At 43.5% G+C, this 25,619-nt stretch overlaps 1 protein-coding gene across 1 annotated transcript in view; it reads right to left on the minus strand.

The window, feature by feature from the left end:
* KIF26B (kinesin family member 26B) overlaps positions 1–25,619 on the minus strand; it is a 475,056-nt gene that overhangs the window by 282,175 nt on the left and 167,262 nt on the right. Inside the window, exon 3 of the mRNA XM_057730021.1 lies at positions 22,201–22,737. Within this exon, the coding sequence (XP_057586004.1) occupies positions 22,201–22,737 (537 nt within the window). The remainder of the gene's footprint in view (positions 1–22,200; positions 22,738–25,619) is intronic.

Genomic DNA, 25,619 nt, shown 5'->3' on the forward strand with positions numbered 1-25,619 from the left:
AACAAAATACTAGCTAACAGACTCCAACAGCACATTAAAAAAATCATACACCATGATCAAGTGGGGTTTATCCCTGGGATGCAAGGATTCTTCAATATACGCAAATCAATCAATGTGATACATCATATCAACAACTTGAAGGATAAAAACCATATGATCATTTCAATAGATGCAGAAAAAGCTTTTGACAAAGTTCAACATCCATTTATGATAAAAGCTCTCCAGAAAATGGGCATAGAAGGAAATTACCTCAACATAATAAAAGCCATATATGACAAACCAAAAGCCAACATCGTTCTCAATGGGGAAAAACTGGAAGAATTCCCTCTAAGAACAGGAACAAGACAAGGGTGTCCACTCTCACCACTATTATTCAACATAGTTTTGGAAGTTTTAGCCACAGCAATCAGAGAAGAAAAAGAAATCGAAGGAATCCAAATTGGAAAAGAAGAAGCAAAATTGTCACTCTTTGCAGATGACATGATATTATATATAGAAAACCCTAAAGACTCTACCAGAAAACTGCTAGCACTCATTGATGAGTTTCGTAAAGTAGCAGGATACAAGATTAATGCACAGAAATCTCTTGCATTCCTATACACTAACAACGGAAGAGCAGAAAGAGAAATTAAGGAAACTCTCCCATTCACCATTGCAACCAAAAGAATAAAATACCTAGGAATAAACCTGCCTAAGGAGGCAAAAGATCTGTATGCAGAAAACTTTAAGACATTGATGAAAGAAATCAAAGACGACACAAACAGATGGAGGGACATACCATGTTCCTGCATTGGAAGAATCAACATAGTGAAAATGTCTGTACTACCCAAAGCAATTTACAGATTCAATGCAATCCCGATCAAATTACCAATGGCATTTTTCACAGAACTAGAGCAAGAAATCTTACGATTTGTATGGAAACGCAAAAGACCCCGAATAGCCAAAGCAATCTTGAGAAGGAAAAATGGAGTTGGTGGAATCAGGCTTCCTGACTTCAAACTATACTACAAGGCCATAGTGATCAAGACAGTATGGTACTGGCACAAAAAGAGAAAGGAAGATCAATGGAATAGAATAGAGAACTCAGAAGTAAGCCCAAACACATATGGGCACCTTATCTTTGACAAAGGAGGCACGAGTATACAATGGAAAAAAGACAGCCTCTTCAATAAGTGGTGCTGGGAAAACTGGACAGCTACATGTAAAAGAATGAAATTAGAATACTTCCTAACACTATACACAAAAATAAACTCCAAATGGATTAAAGACCTACATGTAAGGCCAGACACTATACAACTCCTAGAGGAAAACATAGGCAGAACACTCTATGACATCCATCAAAGCAAGATGCTTTTTGACCCACCTCCTAGAATCATGGAAATAAAATCAAGAATAAACAAATGGGACCTCATGAAACTTAAAAGCTTTTGCACAGCAAAAGAAACCATAAACAAGACTAAAAGGCAACGCTCAGAATGGGAAAAAATAATTGCCTATGAAACAACGGACAAAGGATTAACCTCCAAAATATACAAGCAGCTCATGCAGCTTCATACCAAAAAAGCAAATAACCCAATCCACAAATGGGCAGAAGACCTAAAGAGACATTTCTCCAAAGAAGACATACAGATGGCCAACAAACATGAAAAGATGCTCAACATCACTCATCATCAGAGAAATGCAGGTCAAAGCCACAATGAAGTATCACCTCACACCAGTCAGAATGGCCATCATCACAAAATCTGGAAACCACAAATGTTGGAGAGGATGTGGAGAAAAGGGAACTCTCCTGCACTGTTGGTGGGAATGTAAGTTGGTACAGCCACTATGGAAAACAATTTGGAGGTTCCTTTAAAAACTACAAATAGAACTACCATATGATCCAGTAATCCTACTATTGGGCATATACCCAAAGAAAACCATAATCCCAAAAGAAACTTGTACCATAATGTTTATTGCAGCACTATTTACAATAGCCAGGACATGGAAGCAACCGAAATGCTCATCAGCAAATGAATGGATACAGAAGATGTGGCATATATATACAATGGAATATTACTCAGCTATAAAAAGGGATGAGATGGAGCTATATGTAATGAGGTGGATAGAACTACAATCTGTCATACAGAGTGAAGTAAGTCAGAAAGAGAAGGACAAATATTGTATGCTAACTCACATATACGGAATCTAAAAATGGTACTGGTGAACTCAGTGACAAGAACAAGGATGCAGATACAGAGAATGGACTGGAGAACTCGAGGTATGGGAGGGGGCGGGGGGTGAAGGGGAAACTGAGACGCAGCGAGAGAGTAGCACAGACATATATATACTACCAACTGTAAAACAGTCAGTGGGAAGTTGATGTATAACAAAGGGAGTCCAACTCGAGGATAGAAGATGCCTTAGAGGACTGGGGCGGGGAGGGTGGGGGGGACTCGAGGGGGGGGAATCAAGGAAGGGAGGGAATACGGAGATATGTGTATAAAAACAGATGATTGAACCTGGTGTACCCCCCCAAAAAATTAAAAAAAATAAAAAAAAAAATTCTAAGGGAGAATGACTTCCAAGCCAGCCAAAAATTATTAATCAAGTGTCAAGAAAGCATAGAGATATTTCAGACCCAAAGTATCAAAAAATTTGCCCCGCTTGCATAGTTAAAAGAAAAGTAACCACAGTTATATGGGCTAGCTGCAAACAGCCTTTACATGTCATAGCAATACCTTTATATAGTCATAATAATTGAGGCAAAAGTGTTGGAGCAACGGGAAGACAAGAAGTGAGCATATTTGCGGTGTAGGAGTGGGGTGGGTGGTGGTGAAAGAGAATTAAATCCTCATGTTCCTCAGTGGTTAAGCAATAGGTCAGGGATTCTCAAGCTGGTCAGTTTCAGGAATCTTTTTACAATCTTAAAATTACTGAGGATCCCAAAGAGCTTTCTTTTATTGTACAATATTTCTGTTTTTCAATTTAGTTTTCCGTGTATTTATCACTAATTCAACTCTAAACGCTCCTCTGTGTTCAATAACTCTGTCCTTAAAACATTTAAACATATTAGCTAGAATGATCATGACATCTTTCTCAAGATTTCTTTCCCAGATTCATGACCTGCAGTCTGGACAGGTTGCTCTCTGTTAAGTCTATCAATATACATCATTTTAGAAATTAAACTAAAACTTAAAATATATATGCACTTATTTAGTCTAAAATAACAATAAGCTCATTATATGCTGGCATAAATAACATATTTTATGAAATACATTTATTTTCCCAATTTAAAAAATTTAATGAGGAGGTTGACATTGTTTTACAGTTTCACAAATCTCTTTAATGGCTGGCTTAGGTTGTTTTGGTTTGTGGATTATGTCTGGGTATGTTGTTTCAGTTGAACATGTGAAGAAAATCCAACCTCATACAGATATAAAGTTGGTAAATGGAGGACTATTTTAATAGCCTTTTCAGATAATTGATACTATACTAAAAATTCTTCTCTAACACTATACTAAATATTGACAAATGGTGGTTTCTTAAAGGTTCACTGAAATGAACAATCTGAAATTACATTAATAAATGTTTAGTATTCTATTGTACTAAAATCTATTAGGCTACCTTGCACTTTGAATGGATATTATGTTAAAAGATTCTGTAACATAATGCTATGGTCATTTGGAAAATATTGGCTTACTGAGTTATATATATCTTCCAGGCATTGATACATTCCATTATGCAATATTTAAAAAATCACATTTGTTATTGTCACCACTAATCTTATCAGAAAAATCTTTAAGTGTTGGGAAGCTTTCAGGCTCATGGTAGCAAAATCAAGTTTTCCAAAACTGAGGCTTCAACTGAAAGCTCAAATTTTTTCATTGGTAAATCTACCCCATCAGTTGTTTGACTCTAAATAGCAAGCTCTTGCATTCATTTCTGAGAAAATGTCTGCAAAATACTTAAGTCTGAATAACTATGATTTGTCTGTCAGCTATTCTTTCAAGTATAAAAATATTCCACAGGGGGAAAAAGGCCAGTAGCTTGCAACTCAGACAATTGCATAAGTGCTTTTCCCCCGAGACAACCATTGCATGTCACTGCAGTACCTCACATTTCAACACACATTTCTAGGTTTAATAAGATTAATCATTTTTATTGCTTCATCAAGGACATTCTTAAGTGGAAATGCACTTTAAAAAAAAAAAAAAACCCAAATGTGTTATGATGGAGAATACAGCGACTAGTATAGTTCAGCACCACTGCCTTGATTCATGCAGACACACCAGCAGTTTCACCCATCGTTGCTTTACACCATCAGAGCAAATGTCCGCACAGTGAAAAAGGCAAAGGATGTCTGAATAATAAAAACAGCTTTGAACTCATGGGCCCAATGAAAGGATCTTGGGACTCAAATGGTCCACAGGGTACATGCTGAGAGCTGCTGTAATAGGTAATCTAAAACTAACTATATCAAGTTAGGAGGGACACAGGAATGATATGATATGGAAATAGACATTGATGAACCTCTGGAAGCAGGAAATGCCCACTGCAGTCCCAGCGGTGGACTGGTGTCTTTCACATCAAGTCTTATCAAATGATTTAACTCTTTAACTTATGTGCATGTATAACTGATAGAAAGACAATTTTTAAAAAAAATTTAAACATCGTAAGTAATTTAAGCATTCTTCCAAAACACAGTTTACTGCTTAAATATTCAAGGGATTAGAATACCCCTTCAATGGATAAACATGGTTATGTACAATGAGCTTGAAATATTTCATTTTTAATGCTGATGTAATATAAGCTATAGCTCTTTGTCAGCCAATTCTAGTAGTACAGGTATATAAATTATAACTCATTCCAGTTTCAATGGAATGAGTTGTGTGCCAAGAGAGCTGTGTGCTTGTGTGCACGTGTGAATGTGCATACACGAAGATGAGCTTTTTTGAGAGTGGACAGTGTGAACTCTTGAATTATTAAGCACTAGATGTAACAGAAATCCCTCCCTATCGGAGGGAATGACATCCCTTGGATTAAGCTTTCTTGCTGACTGCAAGCCTCACTCAAGAGGGTCACTGCGTCTCTTCCCCAAAGCTCACTGTTCCGCAGTCACCTTACAGAGCCAGACTTATAGGGACCGGAGCACACTTCACACCCCATGGTAGCTTTTCTGTGGACGGGTCCAAGGTTCAGAACCAACCGACTGACCGGCTACCTTCCCTCCTAGAATAAACACACACTTAATGCAGCATTCCTAACAGAAATTCAATTCTGGGCCAATGGAATTGAAAGGTTAGATTCATAACAGTGAAGAAAGCGATATGTGAGGAGGACTGGTACCCCTGTTCCCATGAAGAACAGGCCAGGCACCATCCTTCCATGATGACTTAGACTCACTCCTCTCCACGGAGGTGGGAGAGAGATGTGGAAGGAACGAGGGACCTGCTCAGTCACACTCATGTTTATGGTGAAAATACACTGGACCAGACTAATTAACAGTCATTCTCTTGGCAGTTTCCAAACATGACGATAAATGCTAACAGCATCATATGTGCAAGGCAAGAGAAAAAAGAGCAAATCTGGGCAAATCAGGACTGTGACATTTATGTGACTAGGCATTTAAAGTAGCCGTTTTTTCTTCAGCAATTAAAAATGCATGATTCTAATAGTCACTTTAGTCTTATCTTTCAAGGGAAAATATTTTCAGCGTGAGCTACTTTATCTACTTTTCTACTTCTTCAAAAAGTATTGATCGAGAAAGTTATAATGTAAACCTTCTCGGAAAGTGGGTTTTTTTAATACTACAATAAAAATACTAAAATGTTCATATCAGGGCCTTGTCTTGTAAGATTAATTCTCACCAAACACTAAACGTGAACTTCACATGGCAGAGCATCTCAGTCACAATAGTGTCCATGTCACACCTTTGGTCTCATACAGGTGAGCACAGAAGACTCACCAGGAAGAGAGGGAACAGATCTGCTGCCCAGTGTCTGAAGCGGGAGGCATGGAATCAGAGGACCTTTTAACTCAAGAGTTCAAAATGGCCTATTCGAGCCTCAAAAATATGCACACATATTAGACCAAAGTTGGTAACTGCAGCCTAGGACTCTTAACATTTCCTGGGTGAATAAGCAGAGGCTGGGTGGAGTGGAAGAGGGAGAAAAGTGAGACCGGGACTTGGTCTCTGGTGCCTTCCCATCCTGCCTCGCCGGCATGGGGCCACAGCAACACACACCCGCTGGGGAGCTGTCAGGGCATCGCTGCCTGCTGCTGGTGCACGCATACAAGGGAAACAGAGATATTTCCAAAGGTGGAATCACGGGCTAGACAGGATAATATGCCTCTACTTCCTCCAATAATACAGCAGTTACTATTCATTTCTGGATTACTGCTCAGTTAAATACACGGTGCATCTAATTCACAGCTATGTAAATAACCACTGTTAAGATGCATTTTTCCCGATACCCAGATGGAATTCCTATCTGGCTCCCACCCTGTCTTCCCACAGCATGCGCGGCTGCGCTTCTGCCCTGGCACTGACCCCAGTCTGACCTACGTCAGAGCTAAGCCTCGCTCATCTTTACTTCCCAGCCTCTGACACCTGGCATATTGTGAGTGTCTCAAAACACTGAATGAAAGGAAATACTGACTTGAATCTGTTCTTCCACTGAACTGTCTTTCTCCTCCCAGGATCAGGGAGTGACAAATGATTAGTGACTTTTGTCATAGGTTAAGCTGATGAAGTTACTCATCACTTATCAATGGATAGCACTAAAAAGGAGATTGCTTAAAGGAGGAAACAATGCCAATACAGGTTGTGAAGCCAGTTAGCGGGATTCCTGTGACCCCTGCAGTGTTTATGGACATCGAGATCGGGGTGGGGGCGGGCGGGATTCTTCTGCTTTGTGGGTGGTCAGGGTCTAGTTCTCCTCCAAAGCTCGGCATCAGGAGCCCCCGAGCCCACCGCCCGGTAGTCAGAGTCATTAAGCCTGCCCACCATCCAAGGCCACAGGAGTCATTCAGTGCCACTCTAAGAACACTGCTGGCTGTCCCTTACACACACACACACACACACACACACACACAGAGGTGAAGGAAGATGATCAGAACAGCCTATCATCCCTCACTGACCTCCTACACCAAGCCACACTGATAAGAGGCAAAGCCCTACCTCAACTGGCTAAAGCACTGTACTTTGGGGACTTCCCTGGTGGCGCAGTGGTTAAGAATCCACCTACCAATGCAGGGGACAAGGGTTCGATCCCTGGTCTGGGAAGATCCCACAGGCCGAGGAGCAGCTAAGCCCGTGCACCACAACTACTGAGCCTGTGCTCTAGAGCCCGTGCTCCACAACAAGAGAAGCCACCACACCAAGAAGCCCGCACACCACAATGAAGAGCAGCCCCCACTCACTGCAACTAGAGAAAAGCCCACACTCAGCAATGAAGACCCAACGCAGCCAAAAATAAATAAATAAATTTATAAAAATAAATGAATGAATGAATGAATTAAAGCACTGTGCTTTGTATCTGCAGGAACTAGTATGGTGTCTGGTTCAAAAAATGTTTGCTGAATAGATGAACAAATGGATGTGATTATAACATAGTGACCCTGCTTTTCGTGTCTAGGTACTCACACGACAGAGTGGTACTGTGGAGAAGTCACTGAACCAGAGCCAGAAGACCTGGGTTCTGGAAGAATTATCTCCTCCCGCTTCTCTTACTGCCTAGCCTCACCTGTACCCCCTCCTAGACACAATGCAGTCTTGCCTCTAACCCTCCTGACTCTCATTCACAGCTGCCTCTGGTCCAGGACGCCACAGGTATCCTGGAGCCCATGTGTTGAAACCTGAATTCTTTCCTTGTGTCTTCACTTGGCCTCACCCCTTCAGCCTTCCTTGAACTAGTTAACAGCTCACCACCGTGTGGTACTCGACACAGAAAGCCAGGTGTTTCTGGGATAGTTGAAGAGGTTCAACTACCCTCAACTATCCTCTTCTTTGTCCCACAACTCTCAAGGTCAAGGGCTTTATCCTAAACATCTGTGAAATCAGTCATCCCTCACCCAAGACCTCTGCTGCTGTCTCCTCCAGGCCTCACCACCTCCCAAAGCAGTGGTGCCCACTTCCCTTCCCCCTGTAGCAGCAGCACTGCTCCCCTACCATCCAACCAGTCGTATCTACACATGGCTTCTCATTGTCTAACTACCAGGACCCTGTACTTAGTGTGTAGGGACAGAGCACACACTTGGCCTGTTTTCAATGCCACCTTGGTCCTCTGCCTCTTCTCCAGCCCCCAACACACCATGCTCACGATATCACTATGCCTTCACATATTTGCTCTTCTGTCCACCTTCTTGTAACCCTGTCCCCAGATGTGCCTTCTTATTAATAACAAGCAGGGGTGTAGATTCAGGGTGCTATGAAGTAACAGCACTCGAGAGAGTTTAAATGCTTGGCTCTAATACGTGTTACATGTTTACAATATATGCATATTCAGTGGATGTTATGCTAGGAACATATATATCTTATAAAACATTTAATGAATAGTTACTGTTAATTAATACATTTACACCAATCAACCCCAAATGCTGCATTGGTTCATTTTCCCACTGAGCTTATTACATAGTTAGAAGTTAGCAACTACTCTGAAGAAGTTGAAAGGTTTGTGATGTTTAAATATGTGACTTCCTTTTTAATTACTCTATTTTAGTTCCCATTGCCTTTTCTGCCAAATATTTTCTATAAGTTGCTAGCAAATGAGAGAAGTGACTGATTTTCATTGCAAGTCCTTTGATTTCCTTTGCCTACCCACTCTCAGAGATGCTAATAAACTGTGAAATAATGAAAATATAAGGGTAGAATGAGGGGAAACGTATAAATAATTTACAACCTAAATAATTATTTTAAATTAATAATTTAATTTTAATTATTAAATTAAACCTGACAATATTAAAGTCAGATAAACCCAGAACTCCCTCATCAAGTTTACTATTAACATAAAACTTACATTATTATGAACTTGTAGAAATGCTGTCTACCAAACTTCTTATTTCCAACACATGACTAAGTACATGCTGAATAAAACATTCGTTGACTAAATTTTTCAGAGTTCAGAAACGTGGGATTCCTCTGTGCAGGCGGCCATTCACATTAACGTGTACCTCAGTGTCCTCGTCTTTAAAAGGTGCATAATGCTCTCCTTACCTCAGAGGACTGTTACGAAGCTTCACTGAGTGAAATCACAAAGCAGCAAGCACAGTGCCTGGCATGTGGTGTGGACTCAGTGAGTGTTAGCTGTAATTATTATTCTTACTACCATGAAACTATATCAGTAATACGCACAATAATACGGGGCTTCCCTGGTGGCACAGTGGTTGAGAATCCGCCTGCCAATGCAGGGGACCCGGGTGCGATCCCTGCTCCAGAAAGATCCCACATGCCGCGGAGCAACTAAGCCCATGCGCCACAACTACTGAGCCTGTGCTTTAGAGCCCGTGAGCCACAACTATTGAGCCCATGTGTTGCAACTACTGACGCCCACGTGCCTAGAGCCCGTGCTCCGCAACAAGAGAAGCCATGGCAATAAGGAGCCCGCGCGCCACAATGAAGAGTAGCCCCCACTCACCGCAACTAAAAAGAAAGCCTGCGCACAGCAAAAAAGACCCAACGCAGCCAATAAAATAAATAAATAAATTTATTTAAAAAAAATACGCACATACGGCTCTCAAGTTGAGAGACAGTGAACTTGGTAACTCTGGAGAAAAACCAAACCAGAAAAAGGATGAGCACTCCGCTAAGGGAGAATAAAATGTTAAAAGCTCAGTTGTCTGCTCAAGGCTGACAAAGCTGAGGGCAGAACGGGACTCCAGTGTTGCGCTTTGCAAATGGAGAAACTGTCCACAGTCATGAAGTAAGTGGTAGAAGTAGGGGTGGAATTAAGATATGCGGTTCTTTGCACTCTACTGTCTCCACAGCCCCCGAAGCAAAGGCCCTTTCGATGGCTGAAACACCTCCTACCTCATTCTGCCATCCAGCCACGCGCCCGGCAGTGAGTCACTGTATCCCCTCCTCTGTAGCAAGTAGATTTGCAGCACTTTTGCTAGAATAGTAAAGCTTCGAAAATGCCCTTGTTAGAGGCCAGTGCCTCCTGCTCCTCGTTTTTTCCACAAAACACCAACTACCCCCATTGATCTTTTCTACTCATTACTTATGGACAAGAATTTTCATTTCTCTGCTGTCTGTCCCTCTCTTACCTCCTAAGGGACTCCACAACCTGGCTGCTGCTTCCAAATGGCCAGTTTCATAAACGGTGACTCAGCACTGGATTTTGAACAGTGTCTGGAGGGAGTGGGCCACCTAACCTAACAGTGGCAGTTAATTCCTCAAAGTACCTACACCATCAAAACATTCTATCAAAATGGCCCTTTAGATGAAACAGTGCAATCTGCCCTTAGAGGAAAACAAAAAAAAAAACGCTGTCTTCAACAAAAACTCCAATACACAATCTTAGCTGAAATGGGTTCTGAATGAATCTTGAAGCTACAGAGTGAGCCCTGCAAAACAGCTGTGTTCAACACAGTCATCATGTCAGGACTGCTGGAAACTGAGCTCAGATACAGGGATGCCTCAGTCTTCTGAAGTCACCAGTTGCACCATTTTTTTTTCAGGCTACTGTGTGTTGTTACAGGTACGTCCACCTCACCTTTAAATATGTTGTTAGGCTGTAGGAAGACAGAGTCGTGCTCTACGAGTAGTCAGTGCACGTTAATTGTGTAGCATCTCTCAGTATGGGATCTCATTTTGCGTGTGTGTGGGTAAAATTTCATTAAAATCTAGAGCTAGAGCTAAAAACAAATTTAGAATAAATGAACCTAATCCTTAAAACAATCTTAGGAGAGAGATACTATAAAAGGAGGTACTGGGGCTTCCCTGGTGGCGCAGTGGTTAAGAATCCGCCTGCCAATGCAGGGGACATGGGTTTGATCCCTGCTCCAGGAAGATCCCACATGCCGCAGAGCAACTAAGCCCGTGCGCCACAGCTACTGAGCCTGTGCTCCAGAGCCTGAGAGCTACAACTATTGAGCCCATGTGCTACAACTACTGAAGTTCGCAAGCCTAGAGCCTGTGCTCCAAAACAAGAGAAGCTACTGCAATGAGAAGCCCGCGCACCACAACAAAGAGTAGCCCCACTCACTGCAACTAGAGAAAGCCTGTGAGCAGCAACGAAGACCCAACGTAGCCAATTTAGTGTTTAATTTAGTTAACTAACTTATTTAATTAATTTTTAAAGAGGAGGTACTGATATTTTGTGTGGCAAAATGCCACTCAGCTAACAAGCAGGTGAACCCAACCTCACACACAGACCTGGGCACCCCGTCCACTACCCGAGACGGAGTTCCATCTTCACTGGAGATCTCAGCCAACAGGGTCCTTTCTAAAGAATATGTGTTAGGACACCGAATTTAAACATATACTACTCTGTTCAATTAAGACCACACCACTGACAAGATAAGGGCCCTGCTGCCTTTTATTAATCTTAGGAAATTAATATAGCTCATGATGAGATTCTCAGGCCTGTACAGTCTGTCTCTCAGATGAGATACAACATATCTCACTAGATGGCAGCATTGCTTCCACAGCCTTTTTTGTTTGTGTTTGGTCCATCTTTGTCTCAGGCTTTGTCCCCATCGGCCTCCCCACCTCCCAGCGAGAAGAGGGCATTTATTTCTACAGGATGGTGCAGAGCAGTACAACATGGACGTGGACTTGCATGTCCGAGTGACTCAGAATTGCCCCAAAGAAGTGTTAGCAGAGTGTGCTGGGGGTGGCGCTCCCCAGGATGGGGAATGTCGGACCAATCTGGGGAGCTGGCCCCATCCCCTGGGGATGGCAGGGGGAGGGGCCAGTGCAGGGGAAACTGTGAATCCCAGCTCCGCCATGTTCTAGCTGCATGACCTTGGGCAGGTCACTTGATATTTCTAGGTTTGTCATCTGTAATTCACAAGGGCAGCCTTCTCATCTTGCCTCCCCTGGGGTCCCTGGGATCTCTTTGCTTTAACAAAAAGGGAGCCTGTCGTGAACAGGCTAATGGGTTCAATATCCCCACTGACGCTGCTCCTCACAGCGTCCGCCACAGGGACTGGGGGACCCAGCCTTGCTGAGGTGATGGACGCTGCCAGAGTGGCTCCGATTAGTAATTAGCAAACTCCTGGTCACAGCCTTTAATATATATACATGTGGCTGCTGCTGTGTTGACTTTCCATGCAGCACCTTTCTCCTCCCCAGAACCTCAGTCCTTCCCAGGCACTCAGATGAGCTACTGAAGGGGTATGTCAACTCTTTGAGGCCGCGTGGGGCAGCAGCCATGCACTAAATGGTCTCCAGAGTCCTAAAAATGGGGACTAATATGCTTCCTAAATACCTAAATTACTCCCTGGGAATGACTGAGGCATGTGAAATATATGACTCATTAACTAATCTTCACAAATACCTCCACAAGATAAAGGTGTGCTAATTTGGCACACTAAAGACTGTCAGCACAGTAAAATCTCAATTTAAAATGAATCAGGTGTGTGCCTTGGGTGGGGTAGGTAAGGAGCCATCTTCACCGTTCCGATTTATTGGAGATTCCAAATTATATAATAATTTTAAAAGAAAGACATATTTTATAAATAAAAATAGAAGTAAATAATAAGAAAGCAAGTGTATTACAATTACATTTTACCAAAGGTGTAAACTAAGGAAAGCAAGAACGAGAGACCTGAGGGCTATTTTCAAAATGTTCATTCAACAGTAGTCATGAACTAGAACTGAATAACCTGATATTTCAAATTAACTCCAAAATAATGAGATTTTACTCTTTTGGATTATTTTAAATGCCACCTCTCTACCATTCTATAGAATTTTAAGTGACTCATATACTGCCACCCCTCCTCCTTTAAAAAGGTCTTCAAAAATGGAGAAAAATGGATCCATGGGCCTTTCAATATTAATTTACTCGCTAATGGTGGGATGAGATCATCCCGTTTAGAATACGACCTTCTCGTGTAAGATGTGGTGCACATACAGAAAGCTGGTTCTGGTAATACGTGGAGGTGGGTGATGATGTTGTCTGAGTTGCTGAGTAACATTTATTTCAAGAGCTTAATATCATTTTATGGTTTGGGTCTTGTTTTTTCATCCACCACTAGTTCTTATATTGGAAAAGAGGGCCCTGCTTCCATTCAGTCTGGAGTCTGGGGAACCTGAGTTGACCAAGAGGAGATGCCCTCAAGTTTCAAGTCCCTTCACCGGAGGGGTCACCCTGTGTCAGACACGATGATAAGTGTTCAACACACATCATCTCATAAAATCCCTATAACAGCTCTGCAACTGGCCACTTTGCAGAGGAGAAAACAGAGACACATAATAGTAAGAAGTCTGCTCTAGGTCACACAGTAAGCAAGGAAGCTGGACTTTTATTTCTGGTGCATGAGCGGCAAATCTAGTGTGACCCAACATCTAGTCTCTCTTTGTTTGGGACTTGGATAAGTATTGGAGACTCATGGATAAGTATCAGCCCCAGACTTCCTTAAAAAAAACCTGTTTACTTTGTCATTTAAAAAAAGCAATAGCCGTTGTTACTCCTTAGGCAGCTGACTGTGGACAGTGGGTGTTCCTTGGTTTGCTTCCTCAACTCTACAAAGATAGCGAGTATTTTGCCTGAGGAAACCAGGACAGGGGAGGATGGCCCAAATGGGAGAGAAGGTGAGACGCTGTCTAAAACAAAGATAACTGTGAAACAGGGTCACATCCAGGGAACCTTCTCTCTGTCATGATTTCACCTCTTGGGCAGCCGTCCTCAGCTCTCCCTCCACCCAAGCCTGGCCTGGGAGAGCAGGAGGAGAGGGGTGAGCCAGCCCACCCCTGCTTGAGAGACAGCAGCCACACTGCCCACCCCTCGTCTCCCACCCACACAAAGGACGGAGGGGAGAATAAGAAACACTTGGCAGCAGCACAGCACCTTACTCACTATTTCTAGCTTCTTTCTGGGGCCTAGAAATACTTCTGAAGAAGAAAAACAAAAACACAGACCATTCCGCCAACTTGACCCAAATGATCAGCCTGGTCCGTAGGAAAGGAATGGAACCCTTCCAGCATGGGTCCAATTAGGTCCTCAGCGTAAGCTGACCTACCCCAGGGAGTGCTCCAGGAAGTACTGTTTACGTGTATACCTCTAGGTGTGAAAGCACAGTTGACTTTAAAGGTATTATGTAAATTCAGAAGAGGAGGCAGTTATCACTCCACAAAAAAACTCATGTGTGAGTTTTTTTTTCCATTTCACCTGATTCGACGTAGTCTCCATCTGGATAAGGGTGTGTGTGGATACGCCTCTTTCCTCACTTTCTTTGCTTTGCCCTTTGTATCTTTTCCCCTTCCCTTAACTTTTCTCCCTTCACAGAACAGAAGGGGAATGCTCCACGACTGACCTGCTCTGAACATCTGCATCCCCTTTTCAAAAGTGGATCAGCAAGGAAGGAGCGTGGGTGTGCTCGCCTCGTCAGCGCCACCCTCGCCTCTCACCCCACTGTCTGTCTGGCCTCTATCCACATGCAGTGAGAGGAGCAGCATCCCACCCCCCCAATTCGTGCCCACTCAGAATCTCAGCAGGTGACCTTATCAGGGTCTTTGCAGGTGTGGTTGTGAAGGATTGGGATGAGATCATACTGGATTCGAGTGAGTCTTAAATTCAATGACCAGCGTCCTTTTAATAAGAGTAAAGAGACACATAGAGGAGAAGGCCATGTGAAGACAGAGGCAGAGACTGGAGTGACACAGCCACAAGCCACAGAACGCTTGCTGGAAGGGACAAGAAAGAATTCTCCCGTTGAGCCTTCAGAGGGAGCATGGCCCTGCCGACACCTCGATTGTGGACGCCCAGCCTCCGGAACTATGAGACAATTTTTTTTGTTATTTTAAGCCACTTCGTTTATGCTAATTTTATTATGACAGCTCTAGGAAACTAACGTACTATCTATCTATCTATCTATCTATCTATCTATCTATCTATCTATCCATCCATCTATCCATCCATCTATCCATCCATCTATGTACCTATCCATCTATCCACCCATCTATGTATCTATCCATCTATCCACCCATCTATGTATCTATCCATCTATCCATCCATGTATCTATCCATCTATCCACCCATCTATGTATCTATCCATCTATACATTCATCTATGTATCTATCCATCTATCCATCCATCTATATATCTATCCATCTATGTATCTACCCATCTACCTATCTTCACTGTTCCCTTCCCTGCACTTATTACACTACTGCCAGGTAAATTGTTCTTTAAAGCTGTGTTCTTTGCCCTGGCGGTTCAAATCAAAGCCTGGGTCCCACCAAGATATTCTGATTTAATGAGTCTGGAGTGTAGCATAGGCATTGGTATTCTTCTTTAAAGCTTCCAAACAATTCTATTATGCAGCCAAGGTTGAGAATTCCTGCTATCAAGCAAGGAAATCTTTCCATTCTCCTGCTCCGAAATCTCCAATGGCTGTCTTCTGCCTACCAAGTTAAAAAATGATAGCCACTACAATAACACTTACCTTCTGTGCTTTCAAATTCACGTGAACCCTCAAAACACCAGATGACATAAGAATTAATACTGGGGCAGTTCTGTGAAACCCCCTTCAGTCAGGTCAACAGACCCTACAGAGAAGAGAAGCTTCCTTCTATAGATATTCCAGCCAAGTCTCTCCATACCCTCCCAAACCCGGCTTGGAATGTTTTCTGCAGTTTCAACAACAGTATGAGATACTTACATAATGGTAATTACTAGCTACCAATGGAGAGTGGCTGTGGTGCGCTTGTTATTATGATGCTATAACAATAGGGAAATCTGAGACAATTGAAAACCAGCCATGCAGTATGAGTAACCTTGCATTCTGTGGAGGCACCCAAATGAAATAATCTGACTTGCTAATGTGCTGTCTGATCTACTGGGTAATGTAGTTTGTTGCACGGGATGAAAAGCCCATGTTCTTGGCCATCCTGCAGGCTTCCACAGCAACTCCCCGGTCTGTATAGCTCATTAGCTTCTCCTACCAAGCTTTTCAGCTACCAAATGCTTACTGGGTGTATTAGTTTCTTATTCCTATTTGTGAAGCAAATTACTGAAAGTTTAGCAGCGTAAAACAGCACACATCTATTCTCTGTTCCGTAAAGTTCAGGAGGTCAGACATCTAAAATGGGTTTTCAGGGCCGCTTCTTTCTGGAGGGTCTAAGGGAGAATCTGGTTCCTTGATTTTTCCAGCTTTTTAGAGGCTGCCTTCACTCCTTGGTTTGTGGCCCCTTCCTCCATCTTCAAAGGCAGCAGGTTGCATCTTCTCTCTTCTGACCTCTGCTTCCATCTTTACATCTGCTCTTTCTGCCTCTGATCCTCCTGTCTCCCTTTTCTGAGGTCCCTTATGATTACATTGGACCCACCCAGATAATCCAGGATGATCTCCCCATCTTAAGATCCTTAACTTTATCATATCTGCAAAATCTCTTTTACTCTGTAAGGTGGCACACCTATGGGTTCCAGGGATCAGGACATAAACATCTTTGAGGGGCTCTTATTCAGCCTACCACCCAAGTAAATGACCAGATTAAAAATATTTTTGAAATCTCCTGATGAAGTTTGGGTGTTCCCTTCAGCCCATGGCCCTGCCCATAATTATAAGAGGTGATGACCCCTTTTGAAATTTCACCCTGAGCACCATATTATTGAGGAATGCTCTGTCTCTGACCGAGTGTACAGACGAATTTCCTTTTTTGAGCTCAGGGTTTATCAAAATGCATAACACTCCTTTGGCCATCTATAAACAGGGTGAAACAAAAACCCATGATGCCAAATGATCTTTTTTGATGTCATAATTTGTCAAATTGTGACATCTTATGCTGCTGGTCTGGCTGGACAGAGCAGTAGCGATTGGGCAGCAAGTTGGCGCTAGGGCTGGCCAAGAAGGGCACCGTGCACATTTCAGGAACAGGCAACTGAGCTCTGGAGGGCTGCAAAGAATGTGAATGGGAATCCTCCACTCCTGACACACTGCAAACACGTGCCCTGCTCCTTTGCAAAAAATGGCTCAGTGAGGAAGGAGTACGGGTGCACCTCACCCCCCAGGCATGAGCTGTACCACCCATGTGCTTCCAGGTCCACAGATCCATCACAGTCAGAGCCTCTGGTTCCTGGAGCACTAGTGAGCCTCAGAGTCCACCTCCCTCTTCCAAGGACACATGGAAGTCCTCCATAAACGGTCAGCACCAAGTCCTCCCAGGGCTTCTGACCTCTGAAGAGCAAGGCCGAGTTATTGCAGAGGTCCCACAGTTGAGCAAACCTGGAGCTGCTTCCAGATTGGTGCTACTGTTGCCTCCCTCTTGCCCATTTCTTCAAATACAAAGTCCAATAATGCCTTTGCTTACTAGGCACAATTAATTCCTAAAGATATAATTGAGACAACCCCTCACTGACTTCAATCAGAGTTTAGTCTGGAATCATCTCTAACATTGATTCCAATGGATGTGTTTTGAGAAAGCAGGATAATTTTTATCAAACTCATTTTCCCTCAAATCAAGAAATGCACGTTGACTACTTCACCACATTAAGGATTCATTATGGATTTATTACTTATGTACTAACCTAACATCTTCTTGAATTTTCTTGACAAGTTCAATTTATCAAAGTCCTATAAAATAAAGTTCTTCTACCCTTGCAAATGTCCCTGTATTGAGGGTGACATCAAAAAGCCACCTGGACTACTTTCATTGCATCCAAGGATTTATTGACCATCCTTAAGATACTTCAGGTTAAAGATTAGGTTGGAGCCAATTAACTGGTGACTTCCACCAAAAACCCTGAAGTCTGGATAGGTCTTATACCTTGGAATTTTTCCCTAAATTTAAGGCCAGTCAGAAGAGGTAACTTTAGTGTTTCCTTAAGATTGGAGCTTTCCCTAATGAGCAGCCAATGTTTTACATGTTAGTTGCCGTCAGAGATGAGAATAAAATGGATCTATGTTCTAAATGTGCAAAAGACATCAAACAGAATCAGGAAACTCTACCCAAAAGAAAATTCATATCTCTCAGCCTTGGGTTTCTAGTCTGGCAAATGAGGGAGTTGAAACAAATAGCTGATAATGGTATCCTTGTGTTATACTTTATAAAATATGTTCATATTTTTTTCTTAACGTTCTCCATATAATCTTGCAAGGTAGGGATTTCACTCGTAAGAAACAGACTACAATGTGAAGCTACTAAACCGATGTTCAACAGTTGGTGGAGACATGGACTTGAACTAGGCAAGACCATCTCCAAATCTCCCACGGTGATGCAAAAGGCAATTGCCGCCCTACAGAAGTGAATTCTAACACCAACATTCTGTGATTATGAGTATTATGTGTAAAGTCTTTCCTGCAAACATTTACTATAATAAATGTAAATCGGGCAAAAGTAGTTGCCATTCAAGAGGGACAATTAATTTGTGGTGAATTACAAGAAACTAATCCAGACGTGTCTTTTCAAAGTCAAAACTCATGTGATCAAATGGAAGTTCTAAAGAATTCTCTGCTTTCCATGTATATGTATTATGTTAAACGTCTGCAAGTTAATAAAAGAAAGTCTTTCTTTGAAACAGTCCATCTGATCAACTCCTGTGAAATCAACTTGCTACGACTTTAATGAAAAATTATCTTTGTGGTGTATTCACCATTTTTGATATAATCTCAGTGTCTCCTAACTATTTTTCTTCCTCTCTGTATAGATTCATATTTGTCTGTGATGCTTATAGGTTCCCACTCTTTCTGAAGGTATTTGAGACACATGAAACATACCGCAAAAAAGAATCAAGAAATCTTCCTACTGCAGCCTTTGAAGATTGCTACACAGTGCTGTGGGAATCAGGGGACTTGAGGGATTTGAGGGACCTTTCTATCACCTCCATACAGAGGTTTTTCCCTGCTCACTGTTGCAAAGCCCGTCCTCATTTTTGTCATCCTCCCTGCACTTAAGTGGCAGAAGGGTAGTGTCCTCTTCTCCCTTGCTTCTACAGGCACCAGGTCTGTGGGCGTAGAGCAGCACCCTCAGCAGCAACAGTCTAGATGCTTCTCTGCCCAAGGAATGGCTCTGGCACTAAGCCAGAGGGCCATCTGCTCTGCAGGGAGGGAAGTGGGAGTAAGGATGAGCAGGAAAAGTGAGGTCAGCTTTCAGAGCAGTCAACCATCTCTGCCGAGCTGGCCAGACTGTGAACTGCAGAATATTTACTGCAGGGAGATGTCCATAACAGGAGCCATCCAGTCTAGCCAGACCCAGAGCCCCCACCCCAGGGCATCAGAATGACACAGTCATGACACTGGGACATTGGTTCACAGCAGGCACCAAATCTCTTTATCCCAGAGAGATTTCCTCTGATCCCTTTAACTATTGCTCACGGGAATGCAGGAATTAGTCTGTTCTGAGTTGAAAAGAAGCTAGATTTACCGAGGACAATCTCAAGTTGGTGGCGTGCGTGAATCACCTTTGTATCTGGCTTTGGCCACATAAACCCACCCTTGCCCCACGGGCTGGACTGCGAGCCCTTGTGCATGCTCTCTCATAGCAGAATGGGCACCTGCCTACCCTTGCACTCACCTTCCTGACCTCCTTCCCTAGGACCACAGGACAGGAGCCTGGGTTTCCAGCCCATGGCTGGAGTCCCACCCAACACAGAGCATAGTGCCTGGCACTTGGTAGAGCTTAATAATTTGTTACTGTACAGGAAATTCTTTTTCATCGGGCGGGGGGGGCGGAGGAGCAGAAAGAATTATTGCACAAATTTTTTAAATGTACCGATAATCCCTTATCTTCCTTTTAAGCAGCATCTTCAGCTCCCTACCCCTCCCCACCTTACACAAATTTCCCCTACACTCTGGGTATTTTATATGAAAGCACCAGTTCCAAGTTCTTTTGTCCTCACTCCTCAGCACTGTGCAGCAGCTGAATCTTCTAACTAGCACCTGATACACGTTACAAGTGTTCTGGGGCCCTGGAAGGTGAAATGTGAGCTGTCTGTGTAACATGAGTATGTGGCTAGCACAACCCAGGATGTGTTGAAAACATGACCTGGGCAGAAGGATGTGCACCAGAGCATTTTGTTTATAGTAGCAAAAACCTAAACTCTAATAACTGATGCTTGGTTATATAAACTAGGGCGTACTTACATAATGGGTAGTAATCATATAATGGAATATTAGGCTACCATTAAATATCACATTTCAGAAAAATATATAATGGCTTGGGAAAATGCACCTAGTATATTAAGCAAAAAGCAGATGAGAAAATTGAACATAATCACAATTTTAGAAACTACATGTGTATAAAATCCTATGACGAAATATACCCAAATGTTATATATTTCTATTTCTGGGTGATATTGATTTTTAAAGTCTTACATAAAGTTTTTCATATTTTTTATTTTACAATAGACACATATTACTTTTTATAATTTCCAAAATTATCTATTTTTAAATTACAAACCAAAAAATTATATTATTCAACAATGGAAAGAAGCTATTCTGTTCCTGCCCTAGATGGTTATGTTCAAGGATTAGACTATGAAACCCCACCCAGGGTGCCACTGGCTCCTCATTACAACCTCAACCCAGAAAATTCTGTCCAAAAGTGAAGTGGCAGCCAGGCCCCTACAGGTCAAAACAGGAGTCCTTTTCCTTGGTGTACCACGTCTGCAAAAGAAACCATATCTGGAAAAGATGCTGACCAGAGATTGCTCTGGGGTAAGCTAAGAAAGTTGGAAGCAGCCGTGGCAGGGAAAGCCGTTCTCCTGGGCAGGCGAGAGCTGGTGCTGCTCTGGCACCAGGGCTGTGGCCACATGTAATTATCCCATTTCTCCTAGCATCCTGTTCCTATCTTTAAAAGGAAGATCTAACATCTGCCCTGCCAACCTCACAGGCCTATGAGGGGGGTTAAATAAAATGATGTGTGCTCTATGTTTTGTAAACTACAAAGCATCCAGTGAATGAAAAGTCTGGCACCCCAAGAATGCTAACATCTTAAGATAATGATTCACGCTCCCCATTTTCTTTCAAGATATCAAGAGAAACAATCTATATTCCCTTTTACACTCTAGAAAAGTCACCAGGAATTTCATCAGCCACATTTAACTCAATTTATGTTTCCCTGTATCTTTGCCCCATGCAACAAACGCTACGCTATGTGTTCACTCAACTTGTTCCTTTTTACTCCTGGGCACATGGACAGATCGGCTCTCCCAGCTTCCCCTGAGGAAAGGTGGGACCAGAAGACTGGATTCTTGCCCCTTCCAGGATGGGCCTCTCTCCCCCTCCCCCCGCCCGCCATGTCTCCCTGTGAGATCCTCCACTCTCTCTCTCTTCCTCCATTTCCTGGCTGGTTGTATAAGATCTGGTGGAAGCCTCTGAGGCCTCTGGAAAACAGTGACATGCGAGATGGAGGAGCCTGAGTCCCTATGTACTAGTGGAAGGCCACCCACCAAACACGCCACATAACAGGGACACAAGTGACAAATAACTCAGACCATCTGTTGCACCCATTATCGACCCCGACTAGAACACTCCATGACCAAGGCCGCTCTCCACTTCAGAGGAACAATCAACGCTTCCTGCTGCTTCCCACACAAGTGATGCAAGGGACACAGAGAACAGAGAACACAGATGGTAAACCCAACCTCCGTCCAACAGAAAACTCACCCAAGGAAAATTAAGGTATATTTTTTAGATTCCTTGGCAGATTTAAGACCTGCTCTCATTTCTGTAAGGAAACTTGAAAGTATACGCTAATTTAAATAACAGAAAAGAGAAAATAAGAAAAGGGGAACACATGTTTGTTTGGTAACCTAATCCCACAGTATTTAAGGTGAGCTGCAAATAGAAAAGGGTTATGGTCCGTCAAGGTGGGAGAAGTTAGGAAGGGAGTCTACCTCTCCTTCAGACGATGTAGACAATGGAAACAGAATGCTATCTTAGATCACTGGTCCCTCAGATATTTTCTCTCTTTTTAGCGTCATCCAGCAGGGCTACATGGAAACATCAGGCTCTGACTTAGGGAGTTCCCAGAAGGACAAAGTAGAGAAAGGAAGTGCTACCCACTTTTCTGCTTTGACTATAGCCAACCCTGCCCTTTCTTGCTCAGGGGCTACTTACCTGGTAGGGGTACAGGGTGACCCCGTTGGTCCTTGACAGGGACCAGGTGCCATCCAGGTATTGGTGGGCCTGGATGGCCACTGAGTTGAGGATGTTCCCATTGCTGGGACTGGTGGCCATCTGGAGGCTGACCTTGGCCTGGTGGGTTGGAGACCCACTCTTCTTCTCCGCCCCATTGCTGACCCCGAGGCTGCTGGGTTTGCTGCTATGCTTGTTGGTGACGAAGGCTGTGTAGTTGGAGGAGGCATAGGAGGCGGGCACAAAGGCCCAATCCCTGGGCTGCTGGAGCCCCCCCACATGCCGGGACCCCACCAGAGCGGGGATGTTGGAGAGGGGTGGGGGGGAGCCAGGGGAGCCGTCAAAGTGCTCACTGCCAGCTGCCTGTTCCAGGGTCAGCACCATCTGAATGGCCTCCTGCTTCAGCTGGTTCAGGTGTGTGGCACAAATGTCACAGCGGTTGTCCCTGTCATTCCATGCCTTCCGGATAGTGTTGGGGACCTGGAGCTTGTCATGAATCACAGCCGAGAAAGCAGGGTCCTGGAGAACACAGAAACAAAAAAAAAAAGGAAAACCTATAAATCAAGGCTGGTAAGTGCAATTCAGATGCCTGGTTTTTGAGTGAAGCCCTAGATGTATCCAAGGAGTCTGATGGTTTGATTGACATCCAGCAGAAATGAGCAGCCAGATTGGCAGACAAGCCTGTAGTTGACAAACACATTTGACAAATGTAAGATCTTTATAGTGGAGACTTTAAGGAATTAAAAAAAAAAAAAGATTTCTAAGATCCCCCTTACCAGGCCAGTCAGGTAAGAACATTCCAGACTCTTCCCCTGTGTCCACTAAAGAATTAGAGCCATACTGGATGCTCCCAAGGTGTTAAGTAGACACAGACTATTGTCCAGGCCTGATGGGGACACTCTGGACCGATGCACTGTGGCCCCCTGTGAACTACAGGAAGTTGGTAGCAGATGGAGGTACTACTTATGATCCAGAACAGAGATTCTAAGAAAACCCTGGCCTCACTAGCACTGTGTGCTAAGTGCCATTGGAAGAAAACCAAACTAAACAGATTCTGGACCAGAGATCCAGCCTCTCCAGCAGCCCAGCAAACCCCTATAGGTTCACTGTGTTTTCCACTGGCCCCATGGCAGGCTGGCCACACCTGTACCCGTGTATCTGATATCCTGATCCACCCAAAGAAAAATATCTCCTTAATAAACAGTCCAAGATACTTTTCCCCAGAAACTTCATCTAAAGCTATAAGAAACTCTTTTGTTCAGAAGCCCATATCTAAAAGAAATCAGAAAATGAATTTAATGAGGATGATCTCTTTCATTTACTTTAATTTTTACAGGAAAGCAAGACTGCACAGAGAAATAAGCACTAGGTATATTAACTGAGTATCAAAATATTTGGCTTCTAGTTCTGGTTCTACTGTATGACCTTGGACAACTTACGCAGCCTCACTGAACCTCTCATCTGTCATGCAAGGCTGTGGCCTATCTTTACTGTAAGATCCTCCCAACTCCGTGACTCTGCATAGGGAAATGGGGACAGGAGAGTACAGTGTCTGCATATGTGGACAGAGCCACTGTGCTATTTTGGGGGCCTGGTTGAACTTTTGAGGTTCCACAATTATTGCAGGTAATTGATGAGGCTTATCTCAAGGCTTATTTTCCTTGGGACATTAGCAGAAAATCCTCCCTCTGAAATTTGCTGGAGCTTTTACGGGGTGGAAACCCCATCAGGGCTGACTGGGGTTTGATGAGCTGGCGGTGGGGGCAGTCTGGGGCAGCCAGGGTGGGCAGGGAGATCAGCGGTGGGAGGGTCACTCTTAATTATGATCCATCTTGATTATGGGCTCCAGCATTTTGTTTTCCCTGTTTAACTACCCTGAACAGCTCCTCAGCATGCACCGATTAATTGATTAATAAATCAAGAGCCCTCTTTACACAGCAGCAACGAGGAGTGGCTCAGGAGGTAGAAACTCAAGACGGTCCTAGAAAATGATGGGAAACAACAGGAGGTCAAGGTTGATCAAGTCTGGCTGATGAAGCGAGGCAAACCATATGAGACCGGCTTGTGGCGCCCTTCTCAATGACAGCTGCTTTGTCCAGAGTCCCTGATCAAAACTCAGCATACGTGGGGCCCAAAAGGGCCCCTTAGGGACCATTCTAGAGCAGACCATCACCTCAGTTTCCAGATAAGGAAACTGAGCGCCAAAAGGGTTAAAAGCTTGTACTGCACCCAGACGTCTTGACCTCTAGTCCATGATTTTCCACTTCAAGAGCCAAAGAGCCATATTCATCAATGGACTCATAATTTTGTACAGACATAAGGTTTTTACCACGTTCATCTATGAAATGTTCGTTTATTCAAAAGGAAATATTTGGGCCCCTATACGTGTCAAGAGATAGTTTCTTGCTTTTTCACATAACATTACATAATGAGCATGTTCCCTTGTCAATATGTCATTAGAAAATGTGATATTTTTTTAAAGACCACATGGTATCTTATCCTGTAGTTGTTTCATAAGTCATTTTTTAATTCTCACATGTACTACATACTTAGAGGCAGTGTGAAAAATCAGAGACTGGCATTCAGAAGCAATCTACCACCCATGGCTTATGCTCTTAAGGCACTAAACTATTTGGTTTCAAGAAATCTCAAATTAATGACTTACTTAGAATATTTTTGTTAACTAAATCACCTGGAAGGCGCGTCACAGTAAAAAGGCAGCAATAAGACCAGTCCCAGCCACACATACTAGTTTATTTTAGATCCTTGTAGAATCTGGATTTGACTCTGACACCTGTGGCTGAAGCAGAGCAGATACACCCACGCCACAAAAACAGCCTGCTGCTGAGGACTCCGCTTCTCTCTTCTTCTCGGGTTTCACTGCTCTCCCTTGAAGCAGTACCTTCCTCACTCAGCCTACTGCTATTTGCCACTCACCCTCCCACAAGTCACAAATAATGCATGCTGGCCTCCAAAGTGCCAGGCCACACAGCAGGCTGGGGACCTTGGGATGCACAACAGTGGTTCCTGTTCTGAGTCGACACTCCAGGGAACCCTCTTGGCTCCTGGGCTGCCAAATGCCACGTCCTCTTGCTGCCACCTCCAGTCCGAGACCAATCAGCACACACTCAGACACACGGAGCCCAGCGCTCCCCTCCCAGTTCCCGCGCCATCGACAAAACCATCGTGAGCACTGCAGCTGAGCCCTCCACCAGGATGGCCCCAAACAGCTAGGAAGTGCCAGAGCCCTGAGCCCAGAGTGTCTCATCTGGAGGAGAGCGGAGATGGATGTTTTAATGAATCTGCAATTGCTGATGGATGTCAAAGAGGTGTTCCCTAAACTAAGCCACCCTTGATCTGAAACCTCATGTGAGTTCTTATCATCAAAAGACCTCAGTGAG

This window comes from Hippopotamus amphibius, chromosome 3, assembly GCF_030028045.1.
Source record: "Hippopotamus amphibius kiboko isolate mHipAmp2 chromosome 3, mHipAmp2.hap2, whole genome shotgun sequence".
Classification (NCBI taxonomy): Eukaryota; Metazoa; Chordata; class Mammalia; order Artiodactyla; family Hippopotamidae; genus Hippopotamus; species Hippopotamus amphibius.